At 42.8% G+C, this 12,814-nt stretch overlaps 1 protein-coding gene across 1 annotated transcript in view; it reads right to left on the bottom strand.

Annotated features, from left to right (window-relative positions):
- The window catches only part of RYR3 (ryanodine receptor 3), a 535,021-nt gene that overhangs the window by 273,934 nt on the left and 248,273 nt on the right, over positions 1–12,814 (bottom strand). The window contains 2 exon segments of the mRNA XM_058738297.1: positions 5,835–5,991; positions 8,577–8,651. Coding sequence (XP_058594280.1) covers positions 5,835–5,991; positions 8,577–8,651 — 232 coding nt within the window.

Raw genomic sequence — 12,814 nt, 5'->3', positions numbered from 1 at the left:
TTAGAGTGAAATTTGTTATTTGACATAATTAAACTGCCTGTGTCCATAGACAACAAGAAAGTACCTTTCCAACAGACTGTAATCACCCAAAAATGTTTCAGAGGAAAAGCAAATGTGGGAAGAGGAGACCCATCCATGGATACTGGGGTATATCATCAAAAAAGTCCTGGCTAGCCTGGCTCCTTCCTAGGCGTCTCTGGAGAAACTTTGAGAAACAGCCTTTGGGTTCACTTGTCCACAAACAGAGTCCTTTTCTCAATTTCTAATCTAAAATATGAGGTCTTAGAATGGCTTTAAAGAAATCACACACTTTCAGACACTGCTTGGAACCTGGCTGGGTGGGAGGACTTCACTCCCACTTTACAGTGTGCTGGGTGGGGGTGGGGGGCGGACCAGACTCGTCTGCTGCATTAGGGAAGGTGCGTTTCTCCTGGGGGCTCTTCCCTCTGTCTTTCTCCTTTAATTCCTACACCACCACCAGGAGGGAGTCAATACTACCGCCATTTCGTGGATAAGGACACACTCCCAGGCCACTTTCCTTGTCTCACTGAATCAGCACAACAACCGTTTGAGCCACACTTCCTCATCCCCATTTTCTAGACAAAAGACATTAAAGATGAACAGCAAACGGGAGAGCCAGGATTCACACTCAGGTTTTTTACACCCACTGTTTTCCTTGACTGCTTCTCTACTTGGTCCACTTTGAACAATAAAGACTTGAGAAATCATTGGTTTAAATTTTAAAAATACATGTGTAGTTTATTTGAAATGAAATACAACTGTTGTCTCTAGATATTTGAATCTTAAGGTAGATGTTTTCTCCTAGCCCTTTTCTCTCTTTCCCCTACTGATAACTCAGTGAGGAAGCAGATCAAGCAAAGGGGCTGGAATAATCAGAGTCAATGTTTTCCTAAGGGATGTGCCATGAGCCCAGCTGCCATCTTGATTCAGGCCGCCAAGGTTAAAGGGCACATGAGGCTAGTCTACAGAGATGCTTTCCATACACATCAGAGAGAACAGTGTACAGTTTTTAAAAGACAGGGATTTTTTAGAGCCCGGGTGACTCAGTCGGTTAAGCATCCGACTTTGGCTCAGGTCATAATCTCCCAGTTCGTGGGCTCTGTGCTGACAGCTCAGAGCCTGGAGCCTGCTTTGGATTCTGTGTTTCCCTCTCTCTCTGCCCCTCCCCTGCTTGTGCTCTGTTTTTCTCTCTCAAAAATAAACAAACATTAAAAAATTAAAAGAAAAATAAAAGACAGGGAAGTTTGGCCAAGAACACAGTGCTTAGTAGATATTTGATCATTGCTGACTAAACTGAATTTAGTGTTTAATACACTGAGGAAAAATTTCCTCCAATCGGGGACAATTGTAGTTTTGTTTCCTTATGCAATAAAATAGGCAAACTCTGAGATTCTATCTCGACCATTCAAGACTTACAGTACCATCATTAAAAATAACTCTAAAATAAATGGCTACATGTGATAAGGCTTGCTTTAACATTACTAATTCCTTCTTCCCCAAGAGGAATAAAGTGTTGTAAACTGATGTGCAGACATGACAGCTAAATAGACAGCATTGCTATGCCAGAGAAAATATTAAATCACATTATCTGGCATTCCTTGGGGAATGGCTTTGCAATGTCAAGACAATGGGGGAAATGATGTGAAATCAAGTTCACAGAAATTTGACTTAGATGTTCCAAATAATGAATCTGTCTGCTTGAATGTTTATAGGGAGAGTATTCTGATCCAAAATGATTACACAGTGATGGCAGGATAATTCTATGAAGATGAGGAGGGTTAAAATGAAATGGATTTTAGCCTATCTTAGCGTGTGACCACATTCATGTATGCCTTCAGGAAGCAATCTCCACACTTACCACATGCTACACACTGTGCCAGGTGCTGGGGTGCAAAAAGGGGGGCATATGTGGTCCTTGTCATCTAGGGGCTCCCGGTCCATGGACTGATGGCTGTTACAGAAGCATGAACAGGGCCCTACTGGAGGACAACGGAAGAGCCCTCCGTTGTCCGGAGGCATCGGACACTGGTCTGGAAGGGTGAGAAGGAGTTCATGAGTGGGGGTGTGTAGGAGGGGTAGAAGGCATTCTAGGTCCAGGTTTAGCAGTGAGAAAAAGTAACATGTTCAAGGACTGGTAAATATTTAGTATGCCAGCGCTCAAGGCAACTGTGAGCCAAGTGATGTAGATAAGATGGAAGGGCAGGGACTGGATCTTAACCTTCTGTGACAGACCTCAAATGAGGGGCAACCAGAGTAAGACCGTGTCAAAGATCACACAGAGAGCAGATGGGAGTCAAGGCCAGATCTCGGTGACCTGGAAGCCATCCTCCATCTTATACCACTTCCACATTAAAGAAGTAAGTTGTTGGGGTGCCTGGGTGGCTCAGTCGGTTAAGCGTCCGACTTCGGTTCAGGTCATGATCTCGCGGTCTGCGGGTTCAAGCCCCGTGTTGGGTTCTGTGCTGACAGCTCAGAGCCTGGAGCCTGTTTCAGATTCTGTGTCTCCCTCTTTCTCTGACCCTCCCCTGTTCATGCTCTCTGTCTCAAAAATAAATAAATGTTAAAAAATAAATAAATGTTAAAAAAAATAAAAGTTGTGATGCTGCAGTTAAGGGGAACAATACATCCCTGATCTCCAGGTTGATTTGGATCACGCTGCTGAAGGAGAGGGAGAGAAACTGACCAAGATCACATGCTGCTCATTATTCTCCATGCTTCAAAGGGCTTGCTCGAAGGCCTCGGTTTGATTTCATCTGAGCCAATGACTGCAGCAGGTGTTAGTTTTGAGCACCTTCCACGAAGGCTCAGTCACACCCCTGTCCTATCCATGTGTACAAGATTCACAGGGTACCTGCCACTTCCTCCTAAGGGCAGGCTGCTAAGGATTTTAACATGCACCTGCAGCTGTTCCATGGTCCCCAATTTAGGAGTCATAGCTGTCACAGGCTAATGAAGCCAGACAGGAACACGGGGTGGGAAGCCCATCAGTGCCAAATGACTCACAGCTCAGCTAACCCAGTGCTTCCCTGAACACATGAGCCCAGAGTGTCCCTCCTGGGAATCTCTTTTTCTGTTTCCTAGATTCTCCAACATACAGAGGGGATCAGATGATTACCCTCTTAATCCTATTCACAAAGGCACAAAGGACACAGAATCTCCACCTCTCAGCCTTTCCACTTAGTTCCCCCAACCCCTGTGCCACCACCCAGATCCTGAAATGGTATCTGAGACTACTGTCTGCCATCTGTTCCATCACATAGCACCTATAGCAGGCAAGAGCTGGCAAGATGGCTCAATGGCTCTCACACCATTCAGAAACAGAGCCAAAAGTCTCTTTCTGCGGGGAGCCTCACTACTCCCCAGTGAGGGCAAGCACACTGGAGCGTGCATTGAAGGGAGAAGAGCCTGCACCAAGCAAGGTAAAACCACGTTTACTAGGGAGGAATTGAGCCTCCAGAGCAATCAAGGCATTTCTAGTGTTCTTCTCCCAAGAGTTCTTTACATTGTGTATGGCAGAGCCATGTGTGCTCCATACATTCCTGCTTATGGTGTAGCTTCACATTCTAAGATGCCAGATGCTCTGCCCACACAATGTCCTCAGGAAGCCCCAATCTCCTGGAGGAGCACAGCTGTATCTTGGCCTGCCATGGAGCCTAGGTCATTTTAATTTCAGCTCCTTCCATGTTAAAATGAACATAGCTGGGCCGAATACTGCTGCACTGGGAGTTATTTAAAACCTTTAACATAGTGACTCCACCGAAATGTAACAACGATGCCAAGTGCATAGGACAATATGACTCATGGGTGACTTTTACATCCAGCTCTGCTAGGCTGGCTGTCCCCATGGTATCTCGATGACTTTCAGCCATAAGCTGCTTGCCTCCATGTGCAGAGAAATGGAGGGACTTGGGGAGATAAGAAATGGGCCTTTTGAGGATAAATGTGCTCACAGGACAGAAGTGGTGCCAAGTGGAAGGAGTCTCTACGGTGCTCTGAGTTTTTCTGGCTCTCCCCAGAGACCATGGAAAGCACCAAGCCATCCTATACAAGGTTGAGCCAAGAAAGGAATGGAATGCAAGAGTCCCCTTGGAACAGGATTCTGCCAGCTGCCTGGAAGGCCACCTGAATGTCTGCTATAGTAAGAAAAGCCCCTTCTGAAACAGTAAAGACCTCAGTGTCACAGATCCATCCAGCTCAGCCTATCTAGAATGGGCTGAGGGGATCACGGTAGAGCACTCAAGGAGAGAAAAAGCCAAGCTGGCATTCTTAGAAAGGCATTTACTTGGTCATCCGCTATAATGAATCATTTTTCCCCCAGATTTTTTTTTAACTTCCCACATCTGCTGTTGCCCCCTATACCCCATGTCCAACTTGTGTCTTAGGGAAGAATATGATCTCGCTTGTCTCTGTTCTTTGGACTTTTTTTGTTGCTTTGTTTCACTGAGTTTTTAGCAAGTTATACTGCCATAAACAACTTCCTGGAGCCCGAAATGTTTTGCTACATAGATATATGTTTATATTTAAAATCTTTCTTTTGCTGGCAACCCTAAAAAACATAAAGGAGATATGGTCAGAAAACCAGAATGAAGTCAAGGAGCCAACACAACATTTAAGGAGAAGCAGATGGAAGGTGATATCTGAGAAAAATTTAGGGTAAGAAGTTTATATATTTTAATGTTTGAAATAAAGGTGTGGAAATAGCCTAACTCTGATATATGGCCATCTGGGGAGAAAAACCTATATACCAAAGAGATTCTCTGCCTATATAGACTCTGGGGCCATAAAAAAGAAGGAAAAAACGAGTCTGAGCCCCCTGCTTCAAAGAAGGGCAATGGTGGAAGACTGTCTTCCTTTGATTCATTGAGAAGTTGAGCTGCCCATGGAAAAATTCATCTGTCAGCTTCACACAGAGTCCTACATGAACAGAATCATCAACCACCCCTTCCTGGAATCATGTTGGGAACACAAATCAAGATCTATTTCTGGAAAAGAGCAAAGAACAAAACTAGAGATGAAACCCCCAAAAGAGATGTTGAACTGTCTCATTAGGAGGTGTAGGCTCCCTGATAACTAGGCACACATCTGTGCACAGCCTTTCTGATGCTTGCGTGATCTTTCCAGAACAATCATAAAGTGACAGAGCATCCAACTCTCTGTCAGAAGTTAGCTCAGCATGCAATTCTGACCATCCAACTAGATCCAGCTCTGAGTTATGCAGAGTTAAAACCTAGCTAGACATTAAGGATAGAAAGAAGTCTTTAAAAAACAGATGCCTATATACACATCAGAAGGCAAAGCTACATGTTGCAGTTAACCTAACTACCAGAGGGTCTGCTTTTAATGGAGGTTGGGGATGGACGGGTGAGAGCTGAGAGAAGAGACAACCTAGGAAAAAGATGAAGAAGGTACTGGTGACTTTGTATAATACAAATAACTGCAAGAAGAGGTCATGTTCAGAATTATGTCTTCTCTGCATCTTTCTGAAAGAGATTGCCGCCTTGCTTTAAACAAATATAGCATTAAAACTTATGCTTCCATGTTCTTATTGCCTTATAGGACTAAAGCATATGTTTACAAGTATTAAAAACAACTTAGAATATATTAAACAACATTTTTCATTAGCCTCTGAGCAATAGTGCCCATTCCTGTGATCCTTCCCCTATACACTCAATTCAAAAGATTTAAGAAGAAAGTGTTTATCAGAAGGCTGAATTTCTTGTTCCAGTCCACTTTCTTTTCAGCCATAGTGCTTTCTGGAAGTTTCAGGGCTTTCACTCTTAAATGAGGTCAAAGTCGACTTCATCACACCTTACCTTGGAAGCCCGGAAAGAGAAGGCTGTGGACTTGGTGTCTGACTTTGCCCGGTCCTGCAGTATAAGGCCTTGGTCCTCTGTCAAGGCCAGGTAGTGGCCTGTGGTGAGATGCCGGAGGCGGAAAGCCTGGCCCCATCTGATGTTACTGCCACTCCAACTGGGCAGATGAAACAGACAAGAAACTGCATTTACACAAAACTATGTCTATTTCAATATTTCTCCTGTGCTTTCTTCCACATGCTAGCAGACTTCTAAACCCTCTTCCTTAAGGGACAAAGCACTCGTCTCTTGGCTTGCTTTAGGATTTCAGGTCTGCTGACAACTCAGCATGGTACTTCTCTTGTGGCCTCTCTTAACACCAATGAGGAGGCATCCTTGTGCACTGGTACAACCACTGTGGAAAACAGTATGGAGTTTCCTCAGAAAATTAAAAGTAGAACTACCCAATGATCCAGTAATCACACTACTGGGTACTTAGAACACAAAAGTACTAGAACACAAAGAACACAAAAATACTAATTCAAAAAGATACAAGCACCCCTATGTTTATTGCAGTATTTACAACAGCCAAGACATGAAAGCAATCCAAGTATCCATCCACAGATGAATAAGTATGTGTACTTATAATCACACATATATATACACACACCTTACCTTTTTAATAACACACACACACACACACACACACACACACACAAGATGGAGTATTATTTAGCTATATAAAATGAGGTCTTGCCATATGCAACAACATGGATGGATCCAGAGGGTGCAACGCTAAGTGAAATAAGTCAAAGACAAATACCTTATGATTTCACTCATATGTGACATTGAAGAAACAAATGAACAACAACAAAGAGACAAAAATAGACTCTCAAATCCAGAACAAACTGGTTATTCCTAGAGAGGAGGTGGGTGTGGGTATGGGTAAAATAGATCAAGGGGATTAAGCATACACTTACCTTAATGAGCATCCAGTAACGTATAAAATTGTTGAATCATATTGTACATCTGAAGCTAATATAACATTGTATGGTAATTATACTTCAATAAAAATAAGGGAAAAAAAGGAAAAAAAAAGAACACCAACAATGATGATGATCTTGGGACAAGACAACAATTTAATGCAATTGGAAGTCTGAGGCTTCCAATTTTTCCTTCACTCCTCTGAAGTTTCTTGATATATAAAAACATGTGAAAAGAATACCTTATAAGGGAAGCTCATTTCTGGGAAAACAAAGTCATCTCTGATGTGCTATCTCAACTCAAATATTCTACTACCACAAAGAAAACCGTCTTTAAGAGAAATAGTAAAAATATTTGTGCAGTTTACACTTGCCAGGGAGAGGCAGAGAATAAAGAAGCATGTGTGTGTGTGTGTGTGTGTGTGTGTGTGTGTGTGTGTGTATTTGTGTTAGAAGGGGATACATTTTGTGGAAAAAAATAAAGCAAGGTTAGATGATTAAGGTAAGAGAGACCTCGTGTTTGAGTGGAAACCTTTCGATGGACCTACATCAAAATGTTGGCATTCAACAAAAGTCACCATAAGTATTTGGGGAGCACTTATCCACTGAACAACTGAGCTCATTATCTTTTAAGTTAGAATAAAATCTCATGGTTAGACCTCCGGGGAAATAAACAACCTTAACTGAAACTGTATATACATACCTATTTTGACATTTTAAAGAAGTCCATTAAGCAAGAACCAAGGCTTAATTAATATCCTGAGAATGTGAGTATGTTATTGCAAGCATTTTAACAGGGCTAGGAGAGAATACAAACGCCCCGAACCAGCTAACAAGTGGGTGATCCTTAGAACCAGTATTCTTTAAACCAGAAACTTCCAAAGAGTTGTTCTCAGTAAAAAATTTAAATGTATCTGTGTGCATAAGTTCTAATATTTTCTTCTGATTTCTACGGATTAGCTTGAAGACCACCTTGGAGGCATATACCCTCACAAGAGAGACTTTCACAATGAACATATATTCAGGGAGAGACTGAGCATGGAGCCAGTGGGAAAGGCTGACAAGGAAAACCAAACATCTTTCCCTCCTCTGTTATCCCAAGCAGTTCATCTCTAGCCTAACTTGCAATCCCTGTCAGCAAAATAACAGCCCAGAGATTACTGGATGCTGCTTTGTACTTTGATGTTTGGAGACCACATGTTTTTACTCAGGCACCCAGCTCAAGTCTCAGCCTCCTGTTTTTTCCACCCCAGGTACAAAATTGTTTCTGACAAGTCAGGCAAATACGGTTTTCCTCACTGCTACATTTGCAGTGATGCTTTAGACTTCTCTACCTCCTGCCATCACAACCACTATTTCTGTCATTTAAAGCTAATGTTCCACTGGAGCCAACCATACTACTGAGAAGAGAAACACTAGCTGGGTTTCAGAGAATCTGTTCAAGAAAGCAAATGGGAGAAATACTTTGATGACTTTCAGCAGACATATCCAAGCTCACCTTTTATAACCCTGTCACTGCAAGGGCAGTAAGACCTGGGGGCTGGGTTCAGGGCAGCGGAGTCCTCTGGCTTCAGAGTGTGTGTGTGTGTGTGTGTGTGTGTGTGTGTGTGTGTGTTACTGTTGTTTGAAAACAAACTCAGGAAAATTTCAAAACAGCTCTGGGCCAAGGAACTTTTGAGAGTTTGCCAGGTGATGTGGAACAAATGAAGTATTTAAGAAAATGGAGAGTATACGAAAAGAAAATAATCACGAAAAGAGCACCACCCAAACCCTCCATTACCTTATCCGAAGGGGTTCCACTCTCCACAGAGATCTGGCTCGTGTCCCAGCTCCCCCAGCTTCATAGAATATCCTCCTGTGAGCAGAGTTGGAGATTAGCTCCTCTGAGCTTGACACTGATCAGCACCCGGGGAAGGGACAGCTCCCGGCAGAGATTGTTCAAACCCTGCCACTTTTCTAAGCCCTCGTAGAGTCAGCAAAACTAAAAGCTGAGTCAAAGAGAAGAACAATTTCCCAGTCTCAACCTCTTAGGAGGGAAAAAAGGTGCTATGGGGGAGGGAACTGCTCACCTCAACAGATAATGGACACTCATGGACCGTCAGGGGTATGATGAAAAGGAATGTCTCCATTTGCACAGTCGAAATAGCCTAATCACTCACATAACCATCAGAACAGATACCAAATGCTCCAATTCTTTTAGGTTAAGCTCTTTGATGTAGTTTTCCATCTCTTAAAAAATGTATTTGTACTTTTAAAACATATATACAGTACAGTATGAATTCACTTCCATTATTCTAGGAAGTCCAGAACAAAGCTTTATGCTCAATTGCTATAGTGTCCATAATTTTATCACTGTGCTGTTGTCTCCTTTTCTCTATTAAAGATAATCTTTTGATGTATTTTTAAATAAGGTTGTTTATTTTGGAGCAATTTTAGGTTTACAAAAGTTGCAAAGACAGTAGAAAGAGGTGTATAGTTTCACTGTCTCCTAATGTTATCTATACTACACATACATGTATATGCTACATTTGTAAAAACTAACAAACCAACATTGCTATGTCATCGCTAGCTAACCAAGGCTTGCCTTGGATTTCAGCAGTTTTTCCATTAATATTTATTTTCCCGTTCCAGGATCCAATCCAAGAATACCACAATGCATCCAGCTGTCCTGTCTCCCTTGTTTCCTCTGGCCTGTTCTTAGTTCCTCCTTATTTTCCATGACTTTGACAATTTTGAGGAGTAGTGGTCAGGTATTCTGCAAAATGTCCCTTGATTTGGGTTTGCTTGATATTTATCTGATGATCAGTAAACTCTATTTTTCAAGCCATACAATAGGGACCAACCTACCCATATAAGTTAACTATCCTTGTTGAAGAGTATGTCTCATGAATAGTGGTCCCAGATTACCTGGTATACTGAATCCAGGCTCTTTTTGAGAATCTTGTGACCTTAGATCAAGACTGGTCGTTTAATTGCATTTAACTGCACTAATTTAAAATCCCACCTCCACCACAGAAGGTTTCTCTATACTACAACTGAATCACTCAAGCTCCCCGAGGATCTTGATCTAGATTTTGAGACAATAGGTAATCAGTAGAGATGAGGAGAAAATGGGCAATTATTATTTTTTATCTGAATAAGTAACATCATTATGAGTTGGTTGAAAATAGCGGCTTGGGAGTTGGGCAGACCTCCGTCTGACTCTCTTAGGTGTGTGACCTTGTCAAGTCCCTTCACAGCTCTGTACGGAGCTTTGTTATCTATAAAATGAGCCTGATTCAGGACTTTAGTCACAGAAAGGTTGTGAAAAGGTAATGTGGTTTTTTTTTTTTTAATTTTTTTTCCAACTTTTTTTTTTTTATTTATTTTTGGGACAGAGAGAGACAGAGCATGAACGGGGGAGGGGCAGAGAGAGAGGGACACACAGAATCGGAAACAGGCTCCAGGCTCCGAGCCATCAGCCCAGAGCCTGACGCGGGGCACGAACCCACGGACCGCGAGATCGTGACCTGGCTGAAGTCGGACGCTTAACCGACTGCGCCACCCAGGCGCCAGTAATGTGTTTTTTAAAGTAAAGGACATGCACAAAAATATTCATAGATGAATTTACCCAAAATTAAAAAAAAATTATTTATTTTTGAGAGAGACATAGAGCATGAGTGGAGGAGGGAAAGGGAAAGAGAGAGAGAGAGAGACAGAGACAGAGACAGAGAATCTGAAGCAGGCTCCAGGGTCTGAGCTGTCAGCACAGAGCCCAACATGGGGCTTGAACTCACGAACCGTGAGATCATGACCTAAGCTGAAGTTGTACGCTTAACCAACTGAGCCACCCAGGCGGCCCCATCCAAATTTTGTTTAAATACAGATGTTTATACGGGTGCCTGGGTGGCTCAGTCGGTTAAGCATCCAAGTCTTGATTTCGGTTCAGGTCATGATCTCACGACTTGTGAGTTCGAACCCCACCTCGGGCTCTGCACTTTCAGTGCAGAGCCTGCTTGGAATTCTCTTTTTCCCTCTCTCTCCATTCCTCCCTCACTTGTGTACTCTCTCTTCAAATAAACTTAAAAAAATTTTTTTAAATATAGATATTTATGTCAAATATAGAATAACACATTACATGGCACAGAAACACTGAAATGTTATGTTAATAGTGGTTGGCTCTGGGTGGTGGGATTATAGAACACATTCTAAACCTTGTCCAAATGTGTATGGAATCAGGAAACGCACAGTAAATATTAAGAAAGAAATCCTGTGTGACTTGAGAGCTCTAACTGCCCAGGTGTCTCTGTGCCAAGCCTAGAATGGTAATGGCATTGTGCTGACCTCCTACTCACCCACACTTGCTGAGGTTTTCATTTATGTGTCTCCCCACTCAGGACTGGAAGTGTCTCTCGGGTGAAGAGGGTGGGAGCAGCTCACCCCAGGTCACAGGGTTACAGAATTCTCTCCCTCTGACATCTGAAGAATTCTGGAAGGTTAGTCCCTCCCACCTGGGAAACTTGAGGGCAGCCTGCTCCATTTAATCTTGTAAGGTTACAGAGGTTGAAACAACCTCTTCTTGTTCTATAAGACAATTACCCAAGGAGAAGTGTAGAGTGGGTGGTGAGCTGAGGCACTTTGAAAACTTGGCTGACAGCTTAGCCTCAGCTTTAACAGGTTAAGTGACTTACCCCAGGGTGCTTGACAAGCCAGAGGCACAGCCAAAGACCAGATCTCAGAATGCTAGATTGTTACTCTACCTGGCCTGGTGCTTTCAGGCTTTAGAAGGAATAGAAATGATTTCCTCTCGAAAGTCAGCACCCTCACTCTGGAATCACCTGCACGCCTTCATGGCTGCTGGTGTCTTTTAGTGAATTCTTGATTCCCTATTCCTTTGTTGTCTCCCAGATTTCAGTATTCCTGGCCATCCTGGCCAGTTCTGAGGATTTTCCTGACACCACAAGACAATGACGAGGTTGCATCCTCTTTTGATTGAGACCCGCTGACACAGAATCTCAGGTTGTAGTATAATGAATAGCTGCTTACTCACCCCTTCATGCTTCCTTACAAAGGAAAGGGATAAGGCTATTTTACCTGTAAAATTCCCCCCCCCCTCCCAAATACATATTAGATCCTGCAGAATACTCAACCAAGGGAAGGTCACCTTTGTCTTATTTCAATGATGGCATGCATGCCTGCTTCAGGATGCCATTTGGGAAATTCCTCTCCATCTGTTTCACTCTTCCCAGCACCTCCTTTCAAATATTTGTACAGTCTTTCCTTTTCATCAGGCTCTTGTTAAAGTACTCGCCAGGAATGGCCACCAAAAGGTGGGCTTCTCCAAGCAGAGTTTCTGCCCAGGCTACTACTAATTTGGTTCAAATTTAATGTGTGTGTGTGTGTTGGGGATCGGTGAGCAGGGGGTGGGGAGGGCGGGTCAAGGGTCATGCACAAGGTTATCATTTCTTTTTTTCCAAATTCCTGCCCTTTCAAGAAGAACTGGAATAGGAAGAAAGAACGAGTTCAGATGTATTCCATCTTAGAGGTAGCTGACTGCAAAATTCCTAAAATTTCAGGTCTTTACCCACCTGCAAATCTTCCCTTTAGTGCAGAATATTTAAAAGATAGTACCTGGGCTATTGCATCATTTTACCATTTAAAATCAAGAAAAAGAAAATCACCATTGCATAGAATCACATGACATTATTTAGGGTAGGGAATCCTTAATTCTAAGGAAATTAGGTCAGCCTAACACCGTATCTCAGAGATAACTGTCAGTTAACTGGACCAATGCCAGGGAGGAAGTCAGTGAATTAATTAGCCACTTGCCACAGGTCTGTACTTTATGCGTCCTAGACAGTGTTCTGGGTCACATCTGGTTCCCATGGAGAGCTATTCAGAGGACAGAGCAAGTAGGAAGAGATTCAGCACAATAGGGATACATACTGCCAATGCATGGTTTCTAAGACACACATTAACATGTTTGAGCACACCACTCTGCTCCTGAAGGTCCTCTTATAGTTCATCGGATCAGGAACA

This window comes from Neofelis nebulosa, chromosome 7 (assembly GCF_028018385.1).
Source record: "Neofelis nebulosa isolate mNeoNeb1 chromosome 7, mNeoNeb1.pri, whole genome shotgun sequence".
NCBI classification, from domain to species: Eukaryota; Metazoa; Chordata; class Mammalia; order Carnivora; family Felidae; genus Neofelis; species Neofelis nebulosa.
This window is presented reverse-complemented; position numbering and strand designations above follow the sequence as displayed.